The 26,456-nt window shown below is 40.6% G+C and overlaps 1 protein-coding gene across 1 annotated transcript in view; it reads right to left on the bottom strand.

The window, feature by feature from the left end:
- The window catches only part of bsnb (bassoon (presynaptic cytomatrix protein) b), a 64,549-nt gene extending 39,749 nt beyond the window's left edge, over positions 1 to 24,800 (bottom strand). The window contains 3 exon segments of the mRNA XM_072382106.1: positions 1,866 to 2,678; positions 16,710 to 17,100; positions 24,453 to 24,800. Coding sequence (XP_072238207.1) covers positions 1,866 to 2,678; positions 16,710 to 17,100; positions 24,453 to 24,631 — 1,383 coding nt within the window. The 5' untranslated portion in view covers positions 24,632 to 24,800.
- Positions 24,801 to 26,456: the final 1,656 nt, after the last annotated feature.

The raw sequence follows: 26,456 nt of genomic DNA, 5'->3' as shown, positions 1-26,456 counted from the left end.
ATATTCCACATGCACATGGATGCATCTTTGGCCCTGTTTAAAAGTCATTCCTTGTCAGGCTGAGGCATGTTTACTTCAGCTTGAACTAAGACCATGAAAGTAGGGTTGGTTAACACAGACCTTAAGGATTCCAAAAAGGAATAATAACTACAATCTACAATCTTTACAATATCTCTAACCTTTTGGTCACAAATGTGATACTATTCCAGCAGAGAGAGGAACAACAGTGTAGTTGGTAAAGCTTCTATCGCTTTAGCTTCTCACTACATATCTCTCGTCTCTCCAGTGTTTGCATAAAGTTGTTTGTTTATATCAAATGCTAGAATCCTCTCACTGCAAGCATTAGCATAAACTCCCAACTCCATGTTGAACTTTCATTCACTTCTCTTCTTGACCATTTAGCATCTTCACTTGACATTTCTTGTCTACTTCCAACCATCTCAGCCAGCATGGCGTCAGCGGGATGTTGGTCATAAGTGGTGAAAGATTGGTTGTGTCACATATGTTTTAAAATGAAGTATATCAGATGTCAGACCAAGGACCCGCTCCTTTCTTCACTCTGTCTGTCGCTCTGACAGCTTTGTCACCTCACCCACATGAAAAAAATGCTATTTCTTGCCCACTCTCAAGCGACCTATGTGCCAACTCACACAATATGACAACAAAAGCTATTTAAAGGTTTGGAATGAATCCCTTTTTTGCTGGATTGAGTTTCAGACCCGAACTAGCGGAGCAGAAACGCAACACACCCAATAACTGCATCTCTCATGAAAACAGAGCAACAGCAGTCTGAAAGTTTTTTGGATACTTTCAGCATTTCAGCAGCCAAGCATGAAAGGAGACGGCTGACAAACAAATTATCTCTCAGTTTCCATAGCGATCTATGAATGGCCTCTGCTAGAGCCTGTGACAACCAGATGCCTAGGAAGACAAGACTTGCCCATAAAAAGCCGGAGCTCTGCAGCAAGCCTGTTATTACTGCTATCATTCAATTGAACTTGATTTGCATAATTAAACTCTGTTATTGCCTGGCTCTGTAAGCTATTGCAAGTCCCTGTTCTTACCAAGTAAATTCCCACCATGACGCAGGACAAGGGGGCACTTAAGAGAGGAGTATTACCTCAGCTGACCCCTGGATGTAACTAATAAACACTAGGATAATCCATTAAACTGAACTTAATAAGCCTCTGTTTCCTGTGGAATGGTCATATATTTCTGTGCTGCTCCAGGGCAGAGTTACTGATGAGGTGAGCCACAGCTTGGACTTCACTCTGCTAACTACATGAAAGACTCTGACAGTGCAGAACAGAGTAGCCTAGATGCAGACTGAGAAACTAAGAGAGCAGCAACACGCACAAGCAGACAGTCTCATATAAAGCACAATGTAAATGAATATACAGTTAACTAGAACGTCCTGCTGAAAATTCAAATATTAACTATTCTTCTGCAAAAGTGTTCTTTAAACACTTTACGATAACTTGTTATTATTAAACCTCCACTGGTAAAGAGTGAGATTTTGCACCAATGGAGCATTAATCCTATTATTTAAAAAGAACAGAACAAGCTGAGACATGAAGTAAAAAGGCTATCAAGAATGTGACATAAGCGGTGAATAGGGCAATAGGTGCCCATTTGATGCATGTTTGGTTCATGCACTCAGGAATCATTTGTAAATAAAAAAAACAAAGACAAAACAGCTGTTCAAGCAGCCATAAATGAGTAACAACAAACCCTTTGGCCTGCACTGTGACACAGCATTTTTCACAAAAACATGTCAGTAAATCTATAGCCCAACTATAGTGTGCGAGAGCAGCTTACACTTTGATACACATGGCTAAAAGCCAAACAGATCAAATCAGTCTTACCTCGACTAGGTGTGGAGTGGGATTGAATCCACACATGTTGCACACTTGAGAGTGGCACTGTGTGCAGGTGTTGTAGTTGGGCTCTGCTGTGCTGCCTACGTTCAGGTTCGTCTTACAGAGAGGACAACAGGCTTTAGGCTTAAAGGAGTCCGGGGGAGCTTGCTGCTGTTGCTGCTGTTGCTGCTGAGCAGGGGCTCGAGGCCCTTGCTGTGCGGGCTGTGGTCCCGAGGGTTTACCTGCTCCAGGTCCAGGAGCAGGAGGCCCCCCAGGTTTGGGAGCTGGTTTCGGGGGCTGCTGTTGGGGTTGAGTGGTTTCAGATATGAGTGTGCTGGCTTGGTTAAGAAGAGAAGCACCAAAGCCAAACAACTTTCCAAATGTCTGCTCTGGGGGTGGAGGCTGTCGAGAAGGGGAGCTCCCTGCGCTGCGAGTCTGGTCCTGGCGAGGATGCTGAGGTTGGTGGGCGGGAGAGTTGCGGGACAAATCGGGCTGGGATGGGGCCTTGGCCATTCCAGGAAGAGGGACTGCCCCTGGAGGCAGCTTTGCATGTTGCTGACCTGGACCAGCTGGACCAGCTGGAGCAGCTGGACCAGTCTGCTTGATAGGGGCAGGTGTTGGACTGGCCTGTGTTGGAGGCTGCGTCTGAGGGGGGACATGTGTCTGGGGTGCAGGCTGAGTTGAAGCATCAGGTTTAACTTCAGGATTGGTTGGATGAGAAGGAGAGTGGATCTGTTGCTGACTCTTGGAGCGTGGTGTGGTCATGTCCATTCCCAGTGCTCTCTGCATCTGACAGTTCAGACATAACCACTCTTGCACCTAAAAGACACAGAAAAACAAAACTGTGACAAAAAGCTACAGTTTCAAATCTTCAGCATTTAGCCAGACAGGCTGAGTCTGTCAGAGTTAAAGAACTGGAGGGTTTCGCTGCCTTATGAAAGTCCGTGTCTCGTCAAATATTTTGAGAATAGCATCCCACAACATGAATTGAAAAGAATTTGAGGATTTTATCATCTATTCCAAGAATCTCAAGTTACGTCTGTGCACAGGGGACAAAACTGCAAATATTATATTAAACAATTTAATCTTTAAACCCTAAGGGAGCATTGCATTAAAACAGATGTGATTGTGTTGTGAATACCACTGCATGGGCTCAGGAATATGTTATTTATGTTATTTGGACATCATGGACACTTTGTCCATCCTGGTTGTTACCAGTGTACAGTTCAGCTCAATCATCTGTGAATGTTTGGAGATGTATGAGTGCACACGGTGTGAGTATTCTGCACATCCATTAATGATGAATAATACAAACAAGTTTCAGGCAACGCACATCATCCCATGACATTGCATATAAAGGGTATGCCTCTGGAGGGGTTCACTGCCTATCCATTTCAGGCTTCTTACATGTTAAATGGTGTCATTAAATGATATTTAGCGTTAGGATAAAAGCCAAAATCCTTGACAGTACATGACGTACAATGACTTAGACAAAAACAGAATATGTGCATTAATAAAATGTAACAGTAATTTATGAGCTCAGTCTGAGGTAAGATATTCTTCCATCCAGACTAAGTCTTCAGAAAAGACTTTGCATATTTTAGCTATACATTGCCAAATCCCATCCTTCATATGTGACAACGACATGGTTCTGCAGTTAAACAGGTTAAGATGCCTTGCCTGCAGTCCGGTTGTGTCACTTACTGAAAGCATTTGGAATATCGTGAAATGAAAAACACAGTAAAAGACACCCTGGTGAGTGCTTGAAATCCTATATCACGTATAAACGGAAAACATTTTGCTTTCAAAACTACAGCAGTCGGCCCCTTGCTGGAATCAGTTTAAAAAATGAGCACATCTGTAATAAAAAAGTACACTTTCTCAATTTCTACACTTGTCATGTTATCTTTGAGTTGTTTTCAATTGAGTGCACGGTTTTGGTCATTTGTTTTGGAAATATGGCTGAATATACAAGAACGCTATCAGTGGGTATCAGTTAGAAAACTAAAGGATGCATTTCCTTAAATATTAGATTTTTGCTTTAAAAAAAGGTTTAATACAGATGATAAAAGGCATCGGGCCATTACTCAAATGAAAAGACAGGATATCTTTTAAAACAGATACAGGAAGTTGGGCGTGGTGTCTGAATCTTCTCTCTGCCTTCCCCTGGGTCTCACTACGTGCTCTACTTTCTCTTCACTGTCCAAAGATATCCTTGTAAGATGTACTAGAAACTCATCTATAGGTGTGAATGTTAACTAGAGCGCTGATCTGTTCATGCGCCTGACGAGCTGCCTTCCACTCATCCACGTCATGCTGTTGCCTTCATCCTGCATTCAATGGGAAAATTGTGCGTGAAAAATAATTGAGGGAAGGAATAGTTGTGAATTATGTGAAACATTTTACCGAGGAAGAATTTAAGCTTCCCAAAAGCTTAAATGGGCCTTTACTACTACATTTACAAGTGTGGGGTGAATAAACAGACAGATGGTGTTATGTCTGGACATGTTAAATAATGCAGAGGTGTCCCTGGTTTTGTAATATCCCCTCATATTTCTTTCTGTGTGTCCTTCCCTTCTGCTTGCTCTTACATTTTCTCAGATTGCACAGCAACTTCCCTTCCTCATTAAAATTCGCTAATCTCCTGTTGTTTTCTGCCACTGTTGTCATTTCATTTACGTCTTTGCCTCTCCTGCTTTCTCTCTTGTCCTCTCCCTCCAACATATAGGCATGTAAGAAGTGAAAGTCCCAGAGAGGTGCTATTGATGGCACATGGCCATACGAGGTAATTGGCATCCTGGTGCTTTGACAGCTGCAACAGTATTGTAGCTGTCTTGGATTCGTGGTCATTGTATAATGCCTTAATGCATTATAAATGCTGTTGGAGAAAGGTTGTGCGAGGGTTGGGGATCACAATGTGTGAGGTGGGAGGCCTGGCTGCTGGCTTTTTTTTTTTTAAATCTTTATACCTTTGGGTGTAAATTCCCTTTAGGCCTGTTTGAATGGATTCAAGGAGATTTTGTTTCGACTTCAGCTCAGAGGATTTAGTTGTCTGATAACTTCCTGAATCTGCAAACAGATTGTCTTCACTTCCTCTGTGGAATCAAACATCTCTGCAACTCTATGGTCATATAAGACTGATTCAAACACAAGCTCAAAAGACACACAACAACATGCACCCGCTCAAACACACATGCTATGAGTCACCACGTGTCATCATGCAGCCTTTGTGCTCGATTCTTTATCATCCTTATCCTTGCAAGATGTATAAACCAGCACTGGTGAAGTTTTACTGTATAACGAACCCTTAATAGTTGCCTCCCACAACTATAAAAACTTTTAAATGTGAATATCTGCTGATGATGTTGATAATCGTGCAGATGTAATAAGCTTTTTTTTTCATGATCAAACCACGTAATATAAGCTTGGAGGCAGGTTATCACTACCCAATTATGAGTATGAATTTCCACATTTGAAAAGCATTGACTCAATGCTGCTCTGTCACTTTTACTCAAATGAGAAACTCTGTAACCACAACCTGAGCTGATAACATCTAATTTTGCTGTAGCTTGATAATCAGAGCTCATAGTCATTTCTTTGCACTTATTATTCATACACATTTTGATTTGCTAAGGTGGGGGCAAAAAAAATAGAGAGAATATGGGCAGTGACTCAATTCAGTAATCAACTGGTCCTTGATTAAGTGATGTAGAGATGTAATTAGTGCACCCTCCCCTACTATTACCATCAGGTGTGGTTACAGATGTGATCCAGTACATGTTAGGCTCCGATGGTATTGTCATAAATACATTAAGCTTGTTCGAGACCTCTGGATCCAGCAACAAGGTTTCTGTGCTCTACAGCCTCATTAGCTGTGACACTCTGCTCACAGGCGTCTGCTTACTTTTGCTTTAAGAAACAATCAACTAATCAGGGAGATGGTCACCAAGCTGCCTGCGGGTGCCCTAAACACACAAGAACAGAATTATCTAAAAAATAATATGTCGATGCAGCTCTTACAGCCATTTTCTGTTCTGATCAGACTCAATGCATCAAATTCAGATGTTAAAATGAATCATTTTAGGGCGTTTAAAAACTGAATGAAAAAAAACTTTTCCTTCTTTTACAATATTGCATGAGGGGATAACATATTGCTTCAGTGTGCATCACATCACCCCACTGCCCCATATCATATCAGTAGTTTTATCAATATAAGGTAGGTGGAAACATAGCGATGATTACAACATATATGTTGACAAGCTTGACATTTTCAGACTCAGATGACTAAATGAAAAGCTTTTGTGTTTACTGTGTAAGTTGCCTTTTGAGGAAGTCAGACACGAGTTACCAGCTAAGAAAACTGAATTCTTCTGCAGTTTTCTTTTGTCTTTTCTGTGTTGAATGGTCTTGAGTTCTCAGTAAAAATCGAATGCAGCATTGGAGAGGACTGTTGTGACGATGACTTAGCAGTACATTTTCAAAAAAATTTTGCTAGTGCTTCTACATCAGTTTTGTCCTAAAACACACATGAACAGTTTCACTAGAATGCATATCATACGTATGTTTGTCCACTTGTTTGAAATGTAAGTTTCACAGTCGGCAACATATTACTACGCTGTTGTTCTCTGACGGGGAGTGTTTAGGTGACATGAAGGGTGACGTCAAGCATAAACAGCAAAATTGTTGTAGCTTTATACTTTGTGCTTCTTTATGACGTTGATGCTGTCAAGATTTCTGCATAATATGTATGTAGTGATATATATAAATGTCAAATCCCAATAGACAGCTTTGTGGTATTTAGAATCCCCTCCACCGGCCTTATGGGATCTCTTATTCCGTCCCCCTGTCAGTCACTTGATCAGTCAGTCATTCAGTAGGTCAGTGACAGAGTAAGTCACAGGCTCAGCAGCATCTTAGCCCAGTGCCTGGCCCCCTGCCAGTCCTCAGTGTAAGGAGTGATGTGGCCCTGGTTTTCACTGTCAGTCAAGGAACCTGAGGAGACAGGAGCAGAGGTGCGCCCTGGAGACAGTCATAGTAAAGTGGAGGGTTGAAAAAGCCAACACTGGAGCCACGCCGCTCCATCAATCAGAAGACTCCAAAGTGTAAACTTTTCTATCCATCATTGTTATTGTCCTTGATATTTTCTTTTCTTCCAAATTACAGTGGGGTAATCATATAAAGCCCACTGGGAAAAATCACAGGCCGGAAAAACAAAGAAAGCAGCTGCAGGGAGGGCAAGCAGCTATTTATCAATTTCTTCGTGTCTCTGTTTGCCTCCGCCCCATCTCTCTATCTCATTCCTCTCAGCATCCCCCTTGTTATGAGGCAATCATGTGGATCTTTATGAAACCTGATCTGTATCAGCAAAAAACAAGCGCACTGCACACTGAGTCTCCTGCTCTGCTTCTCTTTCAGTTCTGTAATGCAACCCTCCATCTTGTTTTCCTTCACTCATCTTTGTTTCTTCTCCTTATCTGCATCTATCACATAACATCACTTCCTCTCACTTTCGTCTTCAGGCTTCTCATCATCTATAGATTTGCGATGGCTCTCATCCAAACGCAGATTCGGCTCCCGCTTTAACCGGCGAGATGTGTATTTTCATGTGTGTACACTGCGATGGCGCACGCTAAAGGTTATGAGCCGGTACATGAAACTCACCGTCTGCCAACAGGATGCTCAAGCACTAAAGCCTCCTGAAGAACTTGCTGCCAGAAATAGCACCTTTTAACAGCAAGGGACTCACAGAGAGTTGGATATGGATCAAATAATGAGAGCAACATATCCTTGGTAATGCTGGCAAATGTTTCTATATTGCCTGCATTATACATAGATTTTTTAACATATTTGGCTTTTTTTCCTCTCAATCTGCATGATGTCTCAGAAACCTTAAGCATTATCATTATCACTGCATGCACAATGTTAATCTTAAGATACCTATGTATCCTCCTATATGTCCGACAAACAGTCCAAAAAAACCCACAGATACTTACGACTGACTTACTAAATGTATAGCATTTAAACAATTTACAAGAAGGTTCAGAAATATTTAGACATTGGAACTATTAAGATAATTTCAGTGGTTTAAAATATTCAAATTATAAATATGGGTCAAAGACTCAGCTTCAGTTGAGAGTACTCATCAAACGTAATGTTTCAAATCAGCATCACCATAGGTAAAGTGTTCATTATCTAATAACAAATCATTTGCAGGGACTGACCGGCAGAAGTCTGCAACCCCAGACTGATTTTGATCAGCTTGAAATCAGGTGATAAGGTGAAGAAAATTGAATATTTAACCATTTCTTAAGGTAAAAAAAACTCCTGGTTTGTTTGAGCAGTAGAGTTTGAAGGCCTGTGCAGGATTGACCTGGGCTGACAGAATATGCCTGCACACTTCAGAATTCACCTGGGTGCTTATGTATTCTGTCACATTTTCAATAGACAGATGTGAGTCTGTGCCACTGGAAGCCATGCACGCCCATGGCCTCACAGTGCCTCTGTGTGTTTTACAAATTTTTTGTATGCTTTTTCCTCCCAGTAATTCTAGTACAGACTGATATTAGCTATTCAAAGGATGTCGCTGCAGAGCTGTTCTGGCTTTTGTAAGAACCTTTCTGCAAAGTCTATTACTGACATATGAAGGATTTGCACCTTGAGGAGAACTCTCTATGTGTGAACTCCTCCTTCATGGTAGACTTGGTTAATGACATATCTACCTCCTGGGGAGGTTTCTTGACTTGCCTGCCCGTAGTGAAAGAATTTACACGGAAAGAATCCTACAATCATCCAGCACTGTTGTCTTCTGTGAACGTTCAAGCCTTTTTGTGTTGCCGCTAATCAATACAACACATATCCTACAGCATTTCAATCATGCAAATGAGTTTGTGGTCCACCACAAAACTTATGCTCCTCTGGCCAACAGATTGTTTGTCAATCTCTAAGTTTCCTCTTTAAAATGTTTGTAAAAAGTTTTTAAAAAAATGTGAAAAGCGATTTTATTACTTGTCCTTCGTATTATTTTCATATTTCACTGCTGATACTGAACATAATCCAAATGGCTGCTTTCAACTTCACATTTAATGTAATGAGACACAGACCCTGAGGATTAAACTATTGTTTATGATGGCAATGTTTGACACGAAATTGTGCATTTCAGATAATAATTTGTGAATTTTTGCAACATTGACCCAAATAACATGCTTGTGACCAAAGATTATACCAAAAGTGATCAAAGCTAAGTGGAGAGGTAGCAGGGACAAAAAAAAAAAAACACATCAGAAGATGTAGCGCTGCTTATGACACACTGGTGTGCAAAGACTTCTTTTAGTTATCCTTCTTGGATTTGTTGACAGGTGTGAGACATCATCCAAAACATGAATCCCCTTAGGGTAACCAACATAGTCAGAGTCAGAATCTAACTTAAGCTGATGCAGATGAACAAAGGAGCTCTGCTCAGAGATCACGATGCGGTATCAGCATGAAGTACATACAGCACCTGAGCACTGCAGGAATGCAGTGGTTTATCAATTCCTTGCAAATTGGGCCAAAGACATTGAAATTTCTCTATATGCCCCACTCTCCTTTTCTATTTACGTCTGCTAAACTCAAAAATGACCACCTCGCCAACCACTACACGGGAACAATATCAATAAAACAAAAGGTTTTTAATCATAAATGTTGCCATGAAGGAAGTGGAGTTCATAAAAACAGACTGAGACGAGTCAAGTTGTTCAGCGGTTGTGGGGAAGTTGCTGATAAATTTCTTTTTATGCTGATTCGTGAGTGTCTCTCACCATGTGTGCTGGTGCAGTGTTAAGCACAGCAGGAGCCAAGGTGTTAATAAAGGATGCAGGAAAGTTGTGCAGAGTGCATAACATTAAATCTTGATATACAGTGCGGGAGGCGAGCATGGGATAATGAACATTTGTGCATGGCAGTAATATATTGCTCCTGCAGAGGATTTGCTGCTACCTTTATGAAGCTTTTAATGTTCAATTCTTTTGCGTCTATGTCACAGCGATGTGAATTCTACTAAGCCTTAATGTAATACAATAGTAGTACAGACTTCAGCTCTACGCTCTAAGATTTTAACAGACGAGAGCCTTTTTTTTTTAAACTATTTTCGTGGTTCAATAGGCCACAAAACAAATTCAAAAAGATATCAAAAATAAAAATGATTAAACAACAACAAAAACAAACAGCATTACACATATCAAAGTCCTAATTGTCGTTGAGCGATGAGAAGCAATACAGCAAAGGACCCAAAAAAGGAGAGTGATGATGTCAGCACATCTTCTGTAGCAGCATAAAGAATGCCATAGACATTATCACCACGATGCAGTTAAATGAGCTTATGATTCCTCTCTCCTGTTCAGATGTAATCCAGAAGGTAAGTTAGTGAAATGCATCGAGATCAAGAAGCTTGTGTGATATTTTTTTTTCCACATGCTGAATGCGATGATTTCTGTTGTTCCTTGCTGAAGAAAACAGCTCAAGTGATTACAGCAAGCTGGGACCTAATATGCAGTGAGTTATGGGGTAATAATTAAACCAGCGTCCCAGATTTAGTTTCTGGCAGTTCTCGTTGAAAAATATTTTGGAATATGCAAATATCAGCATTCATGTGTCTCGGCTGGATTCCTGACCTAGTTCCCACTGTTTGTCCGTTTAGTTTCAGTCTATAATTGCATCCGGAAGCATTGTGATGAAAACTCACACTTCTGTGAAAGGATTAGGAAAGAAAACTCAGAACGTGTAATTAGATTATGATTTTCTAAACAATACACAGGAATTAAAACTCACATCACTTTGTGAGAGCGTCTGGTTTGAACAGAAAGTCTCACAGTCCCTCCCAAAGCCACCTTTTGAGGAACTGGGTGCGTGTTCATAGGTAAATACTCCAGAACAACATTAGGTCTATTGCCTATCAGTGTTTAATATTTAAGGCACCAGTGGCAATCATGTCTTTATCGCATTTTACCAAGAGATCAGATAATCGTTTAGTCATTTTTCCTGTATGTAGCACGTCTCATAATTAGACACATCACTATATAATCCTAAAGAATCCAAAAACTTTCTCCAAACCTCAGATCTTTAGAATTTAAAAGCTATTTCAACATAATGACCATGTCCTTTTTTGCCACCTATGTTGGACAGAAACCACACAGGCTTCCATTAAAACTCAACTTCGACAGAGAGCTGTATAACTAATCCAGATCTGACTGCCACTGAATCTCCAGTGCCACATAATGAAAAGTGAGAGTAGGATTAGAAATGTCTGATACTAAATATCTGAATTAATTTGAGGGGATTAGGAGCCACACTCTAGCTCCCCTGAGATACAGTGGATTTATTCTCCACTGATATGAATGCGTGGCTTGAATTTACATTTATAAAGTTTTTATTTTTATTTTTATTTTTCATTGAGGCATTACTTGTACTTCATGCAAGAAAAACTAGGCCATAGATAGCAATGGATTGTATCTGTGGTCACAAACTGTAAAAACTGAAGTAGCTCTCAGTTGGACGCACACAGTAAGCTTTTCAAACATTAAAAAGTAATCACAAGTTGAAGTTCAAGCTAAGATCAATATTGTACCCTGGACGCTCACAGCCTAGAAAGTTGACTTCAGATACACTTTGAAAAACCACAGCGAGTGTTTACTCATGACACTGTAAACAACTTGTTCTCCTATGTTGGTGCAGCTGTGGGAGCCTGGGAAAATCAATTTCCAGCCCTGAGATTAGAAACTGTAGCATTAAAATCACTTCAAGCAAGCCTGTCTCGAACTGAGATTTTACTGGTTTTACTATACAAAGTAAATTTAAAGCCTATTTATGTCGCCGTTTTATATGCGAAGTTTCAGGAAAGGAGGGAGTTAAAAGATCATTTGACTGACGGACCGCTGGAATAAGCATGCTGGCTGCAAATCATAGCTAAAAACAGCTCAAATTTGGTTAGTTTTAACAAGATCTTTTTCTAACCACATCCAAAATGCTAATTTTGATGGGAAATTCATCCAACATCTTTAGCCACATGATGAGTGTTCCTGAAATCCATGGTAAATGTGGATAAATGAGAACAAATGCTTGATTTTGGACTCTAAATTGCTTTCCTAAACAGTCAGAATGAATCCTGGTGTTACTGGGACTGAGTAACAGCTATTTGAACAAACTGGGGGGTGAAAAGAGAAAAGATGTCAGAGCTTTTTTTGTGAACAGATGCTTTGAAGACCTTTGAAGACTGTTAGCAGGTAAAGATAATAAGGCCACAGGCTGATGCCTTAAAAAAGCTGAAAGTACGTGGCAGAAAAGGACCGGGCACTTTCCCACAATGCTCGGCAGTCTCGGCTGCTGTAGCCTGTGGACGGGACATGGAAGGTCCTATAGTGTTCTACTTTTTTCTACTTTTTACTACTTTTTTCCCTATTTTTGTGGCTTTAGACTCATTGGTGTTCTGTTAATATGTTTAAAAAAAAAACATTAAATAATGACGTTTGCATGTCCTGTTTTATGTACAAGAAATCCTATCATTAAAACATTGTAAATATAAAGTTACCGGTTTGTGCAGCGCTTTGTCTTATATTCTTACATGGATTGGAGATTTTTAGCCAGTAACACCACTGTTACTGGCTTGGTTGCTGTCTATTTAAGAACTCTAGCCACCCACTTGATATATTTTGAACAAGAAGAAAAAGATTCAGAGTGCCTGTGTGTGGGAGCTTTTGTGAAAATTGCGGAGGGGTTTCTGGTAAACAGGGGGAAAAGGCACTTCCAAAGTCTTCTTCACATTAAGACCACAAGTTTGACAAAGACTTGGTGCCGGATTTAAACATGAAGAGTTCTACATCCACTGCCTTCATCGCAGGGAAGCACATCAACTTGCATGTTTTCAAGAGTCCAAGAGTGATTTGATTTGATTTGTTTGCATTATGCATTACATTTTGCATTTTCTTTTTTTTTTTTTGGTAGGAATTGAATTGTTGTTGCATAGCAATAGATCAAACACTGTTGTGGTTAGTTCATGATGATGCTTTTCTCTTCCTCTCTGTCTCCTCCTACTGCCACACAGCTTTTTCACACAGTTCTCTCTTTGAGCTGTGGCTTCTCAGGACCAGGCCATCGCTGCAGACAGAAGGAGGGTAGGGTCTATAAATAGAAATTGGACCAATTATAAAGCAGATGTTCTTCTGTATGATGGTGGGAGCACAGTGTCAAGGGAGTGTCTGTGGTATTTTCACTATCTCGCTGTGCTCATGTTGTTTCAAGTCTGTTTTCAGACTGCCTCGTCTCTATGACTGTCTGGGTTTCTCCTTTCTTATAATTTCTTTATCAAGCACAGAAAATGCTTGACATATTTTGGAGTTGTCTATAATTGAAGATGATCACATGTACGTACAATCTCACGTGCATGATTGCTTGCAGGTCTCCATTTGTTAGACCTTTCCTCAGCGTTTGATTGACAGCCCTGTAACAGACTGTGGCATATGACATCGATTTGTTGCTCCCTGTTTACAAGTAAATAGCATTTCCATCGGGAGGTGATTTGAAAGAACTCTGACTTTTATTTCAGCAAAAATCTTTGATGATCGTCTTCATGATAATTTCACAGAGAAGGTGACCTTTTACTAAACGTTGTTTTAGGAAACTGCTCAAACTGAAATGTTTCATTCAGGGATAGATTTTCTTTTTTGATGAAAGCCTGTAATCCAAAATATTCAGATGGGGAATCATTTTCAGGACCTAAAGAGGTTATATTGTACCTTTATCATTATATCATACTTTAATATATTTCTATACATGTAAAAGCTCTGCAAAATTATAAAAGGTTACAAAGTCCACACCAACAAGAGAAAAAACTTGCTGAACTGCCTGAAACACCTAATTTGTAGTCCATGCTTTTTGTCCATCCATCTATACCCAGTTAATCCAATTCAGGATCGCTGGGTTGCTGGAGCCTATCCCAGCTGCCACTGGTCCATCACAGGGCTTAACAGAGACAAACAACCATGCACGCTCACATTCAATTGTAGATCAATTTTGAATTACCAATTAACCTAACACGCATGTTTTTGGAAGGTGGGAGGAAGCCAGAGTACCGGCAGAGAACTCATGGAGTACACACAGAGGCCCCTGCTGGGATTTGAACCAGGAACCCTCTTTGCCTGCGTGCTTTTCAAACATTTGCATGATAACTGCCGAGTGGTTTATTTGGCGCAGCTCCAACAAACTAAAGAGCAGCTCCCTCAAAACGCAACAATTTGGACCAATAAGATTAGGCTATTGGGGAGGAGGACCTTAAAAAGACAAGTCCTAAAACAGAGCGTCTCAGATCATATAATGACGATTAATGTTGCAGTGAACACAAAATTAAGACAAATGAGCACTTTTTCAAATTTACATGAATGACATTAGCCTTTTCTAGAAGACCTTTAGAAATCCTTATTAATCTGTCAAGTAGCATATTTTAGACTATCCTATATTTTGTGGTTTGCTTGTCATTTAAGGGGGACCTTGCTCAGGAACAGATTTTCATTAAATAATCTTCATAATCTGGGGCAGTATTTGTAAACTATTTCTCAACAGAGAAATATTGCTTACAAAGCAAGACGTGATCTCTGACTTGCTTTGTCATTGCAATGGCGGTTCCTCCTATGAGACCCTGCCTGTCCACAGTGAGCACAGCTTTGCTCTCCCGCACCTCTCTGTTTCATTTTGTCACACAACAGATGCATCACTCCACTGTTCACTCATCCACACATGGACACTCACCAGTGATTACACGGAATGCCACATCTCACGGTCTTCTTAGTTCAACTTTGCGGGGTTTTTTTGGTGTGTTTTGTTAAGAATAAACTAGCTTATTATTTGCTTATCTCTCTTTTTTTTTTAAAAGCTTTTGAGCCAGGTCATCACAGTCCTCCACTGACTCACTTTGGAACCAGAAAATGCCACAAATAACCTTGGAAATCCAGAAAGACTCTCTATTTCATCATAAACGGGACAAAGTATTTCTTGGAGCCTTCAGGTATTCAAATCTTACATTTCATCTTTAACATTTTGTATGAAGATATTCAAAAATCAAGGTTAGAAAAAGGATATCTCTGCCTGCTTAAGACTAACCTTTCACTATAGCTTCCTTGCCATGACATCTGTTTTTTGGCCATTCTCCATCATTGCGATCACTATTCCAGTCAACATCAACCTCACTGTTATCATCACCTTGATCAGCAACAACTTGGCCATAATCAGTTTCTCTGATGAGCGATAAGGTTTTTTTAGATATGCTGCAGTGAGGCTGAGGCCCAATCCATGCTAAGTAGGTTATGGGGGTAAATCTTCAAGTCTCCAGAGGCTGCACTTTCTCTCTTCTTGTCTCTCTCCCTGTCAACATCTGACAAGCTAACCACGGCTGAGCTGAAAAGTATCCACCTCCGCTTGATCTCTTTACTGCCACACTTGCCTTCACTCCCCGCCGTGATATATTCTCTTCAGTTTGTTTCAACTTTGGTCCACGAATTTCGTTCTTGTCCTTCCATTTCCCACATCTTTCTTTTTCCAACATTTGCGGTCTCCCGTCTTCTACACCCAAATACACGCTCATAAATGCACATACTCAAGCATAGATGGAGGCATTATTCAGTATGTCTACATCCACGCTGTAATGGTTAAAAAACTACACATTTATAACCTGGTATGTAGTAAGCCTATAATTACTCTGATAGCCTGCAGGCAAGCTTAACTAACATTGCATTACTGCTGTTTGCAACATGACTCACTGGAGCTGATGTGAAACTTTGTGACAGATGACACAGCCATACTTGACTCACAGAAACAGTGAGGCATCGCTTAATTCAAATTAGGAAAAATTTTTATTTCAGGATAAGGGCAATAGGCTCTCTCAGCTACCTGTTCGCTAAGATTAGTGTTTAGTTGCATATGAATTGCGTTGTCTTCAGAGGTGTTACAGAAATCTTGTTATAGAAGAAGCGCTGAGCATTATTTAGATGCTCACGTAACACCGTCTGAAGGGATGGACTCGCAGTGCACAATATATATAGGTCATTTAAACGCTATGTCGCGGTACCTGTAGAGGTCATAGTCACCGAAGAAGTGTGTGGCAACTGGTTTTTAAGATGAAGATCATGATCCCTGCAGATCATCAAAGAATTCTCAATCAAGATGAATCATGACTGGAACTAGAGGTTCTCAGGTGTCACCTTGCATGCAACTGATCTCGGGTTCAGCTGGTCCATTTCAGTACGTTAGCCACTCACAGCCTGCTCAGCAACAATTTTTTTGTTGGTTTTCACCGCTATGATGTTGATAGTCTACGAATGCAGCTGAGAAAAATGCGAAAAGCCATCTTTAAGAATTTCAAGCTGTCAGATGTGGTGGCAAGTATGGTGAAGCAGGTATGCAACATAGAGACAATATATGACTCATACATGTATGTAGACCTACACAGGGGAAATAATGTTACAGTAAACAAAGTCTAAATATATGAAAATGCCTGGTCTGAAGCTTTTCTATAGTCAGCAGTATGACAGGATTACGTACTGAGTTACTGAACCATAAAAACAGTCACCTCTTTGCTTTTTTGCTCTTCAGCCTTCAGGTAGTTTGTTATTCTGTACACTTGATCTCTCTTTGGATTTTGGGCCGTGCTGTCTATTTGAAACTGTCTATTTCCAAGGGAATACACCATAGCTTATACTGATCATGTTTTTTACTGTAGGACTAAAAGACATATGCTTGCCACCTCTACTGTTTTTACGTAGAAGACTCCCGACTTCTGTAGAAAAAGAGGAAAAAAAGAAAGGAATCCTGTAAGTAAAGACCGCCTACCTCTGTAAGGTGAGGGTTGGGGTTAAAGCCACACTGGTTGCACACCATGAAGCGACACTGTGTGCAGGTGTTGAAGTTCAGCTTGTCGTCCCCAGTGCCCATCAGGTCAGTGGTTTTGCAGACAGGGCACAGTTTGCTGCTGGGCATGGGAGCAATTTGAGGCACAGAGTAAGGGGAGGTGGGGACACTGCCTCGGTCTGGGGACACAGAAGGGGATCTTCCAGTCCTGCTGCTACCCAAATCCACCTGTAGACTCTTTCTGGCCACATGACCCTGGCCCTGCTCTCCTTGAGGCGCAGCATGCTGAGGAGCGTCGTGGGAGGCCAACCTGTCACCTGTCCCATGACTGCTCTGGACTCCTGGTTTAGGTCCATGGTCTGATGGAGGAGGTCTGGCAGAGGAGGGGCAAAGATAACACAGAGCAAGTTGGATATTAGACGTGGGTAACGAGTTAGGCAACTAACTGATTCAGCAAAGAGACGATAAGCTAACATATATATAGTTTTTTTGCACTGCTTTAAAAGCCAATTAAGCTGCAATACTTAGCTAAAGTCACAAAATAGAATGAATAGAGAAAGAGTATTCCACCGTATTATTTCAAACTCAAACTCACCTCACGAAATATTGTGTTTTTGATGTCTATGGAACTTACTTCTTTGGTCAAATTTCCAAAGCCCAAGAAATAGTCTATACGTCATTCTTTTCGTCATTTAAGTATTTTTCTATAATACAAGACACATGAATACGCACATTATTTAATTTCACTTATATTTTTCAAATTTGATTTTTCAGCATTTTTCAACAGTTCTAAATCTCCTGTTGATCAATGTGCCACATTACATCACATTAGACATGTTGCTTGAAAACGATGAATAAAATTCTTGAGTCCTGTCCACTCTTTTTTTTTATGAACAAGAAGGAAGTTTACCACAGAAATGAATCACAGAAAGACATGTCATGAATAATATGCATCCCTTTGCTCGTGGAAGTAAAGCCATCCGTTGTGAAAGTCGAACTATTTCGTCAGAAACACTCCGCGCTCAAGGGTGGAAATAACGCACATTTTTTAATTTGACTGAAACTGATTACAGAATATTCTCATGAGGTTGTTTTTTCTTAAACTTCATCTATCTTTTGTCAACTTGCAGTAACATTCACTGTTCATCATAACCACAGCAACATTTTGGGGTGACTGAGGGAGAGGGTGAGGGGGATGATGAGAGAACAATGGATAGTCAATGAGTAATGATCAAGAGAAAGATGCAGTTGGTGATTGAAGGGATGAGGGAAAGAAGCACAAGAACCACTGAAGTGAAAAACAATCTGTGATATAGACTCCTTAAATCTGTACTATCATATACAAAACCTAGCTTACACATTTTTAGTTTATAATAGTTGCACTAAATATTTCCTTGAGCGGGTTTTTTATATCAGTAATCAGTTTCAAGTGGCAGTACTTCCATTTGAGTGGTAAAATTTAAAGTCCTTTAGCTCTGTGATGCAGTCCATCCACATAGCATTAAGATACTTTATTGGTGCACTTTGTGGTGTGATGGCATACAACTAAAAGGACTGACTAATAGAAAGTATAATATTGACTGTTTTATATCCCCTCTATCAATTTCTGTGAGCTTCTCCTTGTGGTTAGTTTTCACTCTAAAGTTGTTCTGCTCTGGCCTCAGCAACGTGAACAAAAGAAGTATATCGAGATCATACTTGTTCTGGCCTTGAGGCTTTGGAGCAAATAGTTAAATATGAACCAAGGATTTCCACTGTCGTAACACTTTAGACTTTGTTTTGTCATGACCCGTCCACTTGAAAGACGGTTTCAGCAGCAGTGCTACATCCACTGTGAAGGAAGTGTGGCGATAAAGGGAGGAATAAAGGAAGTGAAATACAACACGTTAGGCACCGCTGAAGACTTGAGCTGCCGCACAGCTCTAACCTTGGTCTACTCTCGACAGGAATCCCGCGTTCACCAAAGTGAGCCCATCAGGGAAGAGTCTACACTTTCCAAAACATTGCTGGTCTGTTACATTTTTAAATTCAACACAACTGTTGACGGCCCATGGCCGACCAGCACTCTTGCTCTGTTTGAAGATAATGGGAACAGATATTTCAAAAGAGTCAAGCCAACAATGCACTGCAGAGTCTAAATCTGGGTCTGAATATTTCATACCTGGTGTCCTCACGAGATATAAAGTAGATTCACATAATAACGATTACTTGAATAACAAAGACACAGCGTGGAGCCTGGTGTGATTTATGCAAAGCCTCCAGCATGGCTTAATGAGAGTGAAAAAAATAAATACATTTTTAAAGTAGAAGACACCCTTTCAAGAGAGTTCTTTATATATTCTTATCAGCAAATGGGGATCAGAGAGAATAACACGCATTACCACAAAGTGAATAGTGAAGCATTTGTGTGGTGATGGTTTGTTGTACTGGGAACACCCAGCGAAACTTCTGGAGAGACGTCTCTATTCCACACAGTGTCAGCAGTACATGTGAAAGTATCCCACTGTCACTACAATTACATTCATTTGCATCCCAGCTGCAGCACATTATGAATCTTAAAGGAATAGTACTAATAGTACTAACAGTATTCGCTGAAGAAACCACCCTACAGAATGGTCCAAATCTTCAACAAAACTTGCCATTTCCAGTGTGGAGTTTACTGGCATGGTGAGGCTGTTGTTTCCCACAGCAAAAGGAGATTTTGGTAACGTGCCGGAAGAACGAGGGGAGGAGTATGGTGTTTGAAACAAACTGCCAATTAGCAGCCTACCAGTTCTCATCCAGTGAGTCAGACCATAGGGCAGCGACAAACATTCGCTTAGCTTTGTGAAGCTGAAAGACCGGAAACAAGGAGACGGGGCTAGCCTACCTCAGTCATAATGTAAGATCTCCATCTACTACTTCTAATGATATAGGTTGCTCATTACATTACATAAGTTACTGATCCAGAGCTGAGAAATAGTTCAAATAAACTGTTTTTTTGTTTTTCATGTATGGACTGAGAAAATGAGATATGCATTATTCTGCCATCTGCATAGTTGCTCTACTCAACTGAAAGAGCTATTTTTTCCCCCTGTTTGCCTGGTTTTCATGCTAAGCTAGATGATTGTGGTTGTAGCTGTACGTTTTCCTTGGCAGATATAAGAGTGATATCTATTTTCCTCTGTCTTTTACTCTCTAGCTACATGCTGCAGTAACACTGCTGTTGCTGTGGACATAATGACAAACAGACAGACATCGCCATGGCAGTCATGGAAACACCGTCAACACTTTCAGTAGCAAAGTATCCAGTCAATTTAAAAGCGTACATAACACAGAGGTAGATATATCCCTTGTTCAGTTCAATGTTATTACAATAGCCTCTGTAGCTTTCAAAATCTAACTCCAGAATAACAAAACATGGTTTATCAAAACAAAGTTCATTTCACTCAAATCTCAGCAGCCAAGTGTACCCATCTCTCTTATATCCTCCAAGTACTGTTGCAACTGGACCCTGTTTTAACTGATAAACGTTCATCGTGTGTATGAAAATTAAACTCTTGGCCTTAAAAAAAAAATGCTACTGTTTGTTTGTCAAGTCAACTTTTGTTTTCTATTCATTCTTTTCTTATTTCTTACATCCGGTTTGTCCAATATGTTCCTTGAAACAGGGATGATAATCGGATAGATGTTCTTAATTTAAGCAAGATACAATACATCCGTATCAGTGACCCTATAATGGAGATGCCTTATGTTACTTATTGATTTATACTTGTGTCCACTGTAAATGAAACTGGCAAGCCAATGCTTCTGAGTGAAGCTCATCTTTTCCATTTAGTAATATCTAAAGGTCGAAGCAGAAAGGCAGCACATATGTCAGTCTTGAGTGTGTACAGAGAATCTGTTTGTTGTGAATGTCCAGAGGAAATCATTAAATAAAAACTGAGTCCAACATGGAATATGTCTTCTTGTCAAAGAGTGAAATACTTTCAGCTTAAAATCATTCAGTAAGGACAGATTTAATTCTATCCTGCAAGGACTTTTGGACACCTTGGATACTACACGAGAGCTTCTCTGTGTTGAAGTGACACACGAAATAAACATAATTTATGTCAAAGATTATGAAAATACAAAAAAAAAGGTTTTGTGATGTTGTTACATATAAGAAATGCATTGCATTCATACAAGATGAAAAGAAGTCAGAAATATTGTGTTCAACAGAAGAAAAACATGTTCATGAGGCTGTGAAAATATACACCAGAATCAAGGCCGTTGTAAGGCACGCTTTAACTTATTATGGCGTGTTCCTGACAGAGGTGGATAGTAAAAGTGTTTCAACAAATTCATTATAAAGTACCATCATAAGATTCTTGGTTATGGCGCACCACGCTTCTACGTTTACAGTAAAGACAATGTGATGATTGTTATTGAGATCAGGTGCATGCAGTGGGTTTACTTATGACTAAACTTGGTGCAGTGTTTACGCTGCTATAATGTTTAATGTGGCAAACGGGACTTGATCGGTGTTATTTCTGTAAGTTTGTATGTAAGGAGAGAAGTACGTGCCAGACTTAACTGTGTGGTTTTGGTCAGCTTCACAAAGTGTAATTTGAACCTGTCGCTACACCAGCTTATAGGTATTTAGCATTGAAAAATGTCCACTGTGTGAATAATGTCACACAGTCCAAAAGGTGTTATGTTATAGTTAAAGATCAGAACATGGTCAGTATGTAACAAACATATAAATAATAGACTATACACTGGGCAGTGCTCTCATTTCTTTGGGTGGATTTATAATAAACACATGTTGTCTAAACATTATGCCTTAGAACATGACTGTAGCCACTATTTTCATGGCTTTTATGAGCTGTACCTGTACTTGGGTTCATAAAGAACCGGTGTTGGTTGCATACATTTAACAATCAAGTAAGTATCCCTTAACATGTGTAACAACCTGTCTAATACAGATGGTCCTACTCATGCTGCCAAAAGAGGTCAGACTAGCCAGTACAAGGACAAAGAATGTCTGGTACTGGGACGTTAGAAATAGAGCCTCTAGGTTGTAGAGTGGCGTCTTTGTGGATTGTGTTTGCTCCCCACAGAGGCCATAAGATACCATTAGACTGGTATGTGGGGACTTTGTAGGTTGTGCGAACACCTCAGACTCTTTGCTGTTTGCTTTGAGGCCATGGCAGGATGATGAGCAGTGTCATTCACTTTAACTGTCATTAGTTTTAATGTTACGGCTGACTTGTGTATCTCTCCACATATTCTGGATAGTAGATGCTATTATATGGTGGAGAGAGGGGTATTCCTCACCAACTCAGTGTGAGAGAGGAAACAGTTGGACGACAATACACACCACACACAGCCCTTCATGAAAAACTGCAATTTCTGACAGAGCGCACTCTGACCAGAAGCACACACCGCACCACAGAATCGACTCGGGGGAATGAAAGAGAAACTTCCCAGACTGAGCATGCCTGAGAGGCACAGAAACAAGCCTGTTCCATAGATACCTCACCTCAAAACCCAAAGGAGCCAAAGTTCCACTGCCACACTGCCACTGAGACCTCTGGAAGCCGCCAGAAGTCTCGTGCCCGTGCTACAACTTGTAAAAGCCAGAGTGGCGACATGAGAGGGATCTGGTCAATATCAGGCCGATGGTTTTAATGCTATGGCTAAGCGGTGTAGTAGAAGTATACCGAGCACACGGCTGTAAACAGGAAACTATTTAGAGCTTGTGTCAGAATGCTCCTCAGTGGGTCAACAGATCGGGATGACTGTGCACTTAGTCAAAGCTGTTCTGATAAGAGAAGAAAACAATTATTGTGGTGCTTCATGAAGCAGAAGGGTCGGCCAAATCCTAAAGCACCACAGCTGCTATGAGGACTCACTTCTCTTGCTGAGACTGAAACTGTATTATTGTCTGAAATAGAGCATATTTTTCAACAGGATTATATGAAACATATCATATGCATATTCATATTATCAGGCAAACTCATTAAATGTTGCAAGACATTTAATTTAAGATGAAAGTCTCCAACAACCCCAACCCAGCCGCTGTGTCATTGTTTCTGAAACTCTCAGAAGTTCTTTGTAAAGAAACATGTAAAGGCAAGATACCTCAATCTTAAGAAACCCATTTAAATTAGCCATACGATACACTCTATCTTTCTCTCTGGCCATTTCTCATTATGACTCCCTGTCTCTCAGCTCACTCAGCCTCACAGCAGCGGCCATCACTCTATGAGATACCCAAGAGTGGATATGAGAGAGAAATCAAGATATGAAAGAATCATGAGATTACAGGGGAGCTATAAGGCTTAACACCTGCCCCATGGTGAATATACAGGATGGACAGGGAGTGCCCCTCCAAGTAAAAACACAGGAAGGGCTGGATACTATTAACAGTGCAAGGCAATCTTTTGCTGAAAGAACTGAAAGATGTGTCCTCCAAAGATTCGCTCTACCCCTGAATTTTAGCCTTATGGACAAGGGCTCGCAGCTCATCTATAAATCTATTTGAACATCATGCTGAAATACGAGTACAATGAGATCGTAGGCAGGTGTGGCAAATTAAAGATGCAGCTGTGTCTCTGCTTGTGTGCGTATTCGGGTCTACAACTGTTGAACTGTGTAATTAAGGCAATATCAGATCAGATTGTTAGGAGGGTAATCCCGACCACACACCCACACAGAAAATACAAACTTGCAAGCTGCTACATGTGATCGCACCCGCAATCCAAAAAAGGGCTAATATATTTTATCAGCCTTCATTGCATTAGTATTAGCCAATAATGGGGTTTACACAGGGAACTGCCAGTGGGAGAAAGCACTGTCATGGAAAGCTTCCATGCCACTGTAATGTGTCCGAGCTGAGTGTCTGGATTTCCCTCAGAGAGCTTCAACACCACTTTTTCCAGAAGAAATAACCCTTTCTGCGCAGCTTCAGTGGTGAAACAAATTTTTCTCTAACTGGATATTGATTTGAGACTGAGATCTGATTACTGAGACAGCTACAGCATATATAGCGTTTTGATACTCTCAATGACGTTGGTGATATCTGATGGGAGCACTGTCATCCTAAACAACGTTGTCATCGAGATACAGACGTCTGCAGGCAAGAAGGAAGGTGTGCTTTTCAGAATGACTCTGTATTTACTGGTATCGTGTCAAAGCAGCCTGTAACAGAACCGACCGAGCCCCTAAATGTGAGATGCAGAGCACTTTGCATCACTAACATTCACCCCCTGACGCTACGGGGAGGATCCAGCACAAAGTACCCACGGTTACTTGGCGCTGCTTCACTATGAGATGGAAAAATGTCGCTCTTTCATTCATGACACTCACTGAATCCTCAGGACAAAACATGGTGAAAACGGTCGTAGAAATTCCCGTTGAGACGACTGAACAGTTTATTTACGTATTATTGATTCTTCATCGAGAGCTTTGCATTTTTAAATTAAAGCCAAAGTCCCGCTGACTAATCGTGAGCTTCTGTTAAAAAAAAAACAACCAAAAAAAAAAAAACCCTGCTCTCTTAAAAGGGGTGGTGAATTGTGTTGACAAGGATATTGAAATAAATAATTAAGCGCTCATTCAGGTCTATCTTCACGCAGTCGTCTGATCCTATATATATACACTGCTCACTGTAGTAATGTACGGTACACACCACGCTGCCGTCTAGTCTGCCTGATTTCGCTCCACAGTTCGGCGGAGAAGCCTCCTAGCTATCGCGGCTACCTGTTAATCCCCGGCCCGGGAACAGCCCCACTTCCTCCGGCTGGTGCTCCATTGCTGGGCTTGATGAGCTGTCCAGAGTCCGGTGGTGCTGAAATGGAAGCCGGAGCCCCCGCTGCAGGGACGGCGGGGCCGGGCTGTCCCGCCTGTCCCTCCCCCTCCATGCTGGCCTCGTTCCCCATCGTGCCGGGATAGGTCTCGACGGAAAGAAACGATGTTGTAGATGGTTCTACAGCTGTGCTAAAAACTCAGATGGAACTCAGCGCTGCTCCCCTTCCGCCATCATCACCTACAATTCAGCATCCCGCACGGAGCACGCGCGCTGACGGAGGAAGGAGCGCGCTGACGCAATGGGTGGTGACTTGGGAGGCTCGTTACGTGCGCGTTCACACTGCTCCGTTCTCAAAACACCACGCAAATATTTCCCATCCATTTAGGGCGCATGACTGAAGACCACCAAGACCTCCCAGATTCAATTACGGACCGGTAAGCTAACTGGTGTATAAACCAAACACTACGGGCCAAATGCTGAATTGCCAGTAGCGTCACTCAGGATGACCATAAATCACAATGATCATATGTAAGTTATTATGTTTACCTTCTTAAATAGTATAAAATAAATTAATTTTATCCAGCAAAGTAAAAAAAAACAACAACAAAGAAATAAATAATTTTAACCAACAGCTATGAAGAAATATCCATATATTTCCAGGGAAATGTAAGCTTAATGTATGTTTATCTACTGAAAAGTAGATAAAAAAATGTATTGTTATGTTGAAATGTTTTGTTATCATATGGTAAAGGTTTTTACAGAGTGAAATTCCCATGATCTTTTCCTTATTGAACACAAAAGTAACAAATATGTCATTAAACAGAAACAACTTGACTGAATTGCATCAATTGGTAACTAACAGCTTTATTAGGTTAACCCAAAAGGACAAAGAGTAATTTTCAAGCTGACTGAATCCACAAAATGACAATTACACGTCACCAAACTCGAGAACTTGAAATTTCACGCGAAAAGGTAAATTATGCAAACTACACATCAAAACATTTCCTTTACAGTGCCGTCAAAAACGTTTGCAGGAATATGAGGTTGCATAAATTGGGCCGTGAATGATACTGTACGTTATCTCTCTAAAAATCATCAATAAAAGGTTAGAATAAAACTGAAAAGCTTGGTGTACAAGTGCAGCTGAAGTAAAAGACTTGTGGAAAAGATTGTAAGAGAACCTCTACTTGAGAAAATGGCCTGTTAAATTCCATAGATTTGTTATTGAGGACTATTTACAAGAAAATATTTTAACTAATGCATATCAGCGTAAAATGTGATCTGATTAGGGTTTTTTTTTTTTTTCATTTGTCATTACAAATTAAAATGTTCCACTAATGATGGCATATTATAGGAGCATGATGGTACAAAACTTACAAAAAGAAAAATTTCCCCTTTACAGTCTCACCCTCAATCATTGATTTATTGGCCTCTGTCGATAACCAACAGACTCAACTTTAAATCATCAAAGCTAAATGGTAAAACATGAATCTGCTGGCCTTCTTTGATCCAAAACACTTGGGCCTGTCGGACAAAATAAAAATGCCATCTTCAGCTTTGGGAAATCAAACAAACCGTGTGCATTTTTCTATCATTCCTTTTCTGCGGTGTTCAGAAGACGATTAACGACAGCACAAGAAAACTGAACGGTGTCTACAAAACATCTTAACACTGCTGGCACTAGTTGTGGATTTCTCTTTATCAAACCACAGGCAAACAGTGGTGATACAACTTTACAGCTTGGATTTATTCCAAACATCAGCTGTACTTAAATGTGTAGTTAAGGGGTATTATTTTAGCTTCCACTCCCACGTAGACTGCTTTGCACTCTTGCCACCTTGCCGTGAGGACGGTGCCATTATTACAAGATCATACCAGTGCTCAAAGAAGTTGGAAAGTAAAAACTAATGGGATCACATGTACACAAACTGGCAAAAATGCCTGTCATAAGGCTG

This window comes from Leuresthes tenuis, unplaced genomic scaffold, assembly GCF_036924035.1.
Source record: "Leuresthes tenuis unplaced genomic scaffold, fLeuTen1.0.hap1 SCAF_3, whole genome shotgun sequence".
In the NCBI taxonomy this organism is placed as follows: Eukaryota; Metazoa; Chordata; class Actinopteri; order Atheriniformes; family Atherinopsidae; genus Leuresthes; species Leuresthes tenuis.
The sequence above is the reverse complement of the archived record's forward strand: the minus strand, read 5'-3'. Positions and strand labels throughout refer to the sequence as shown.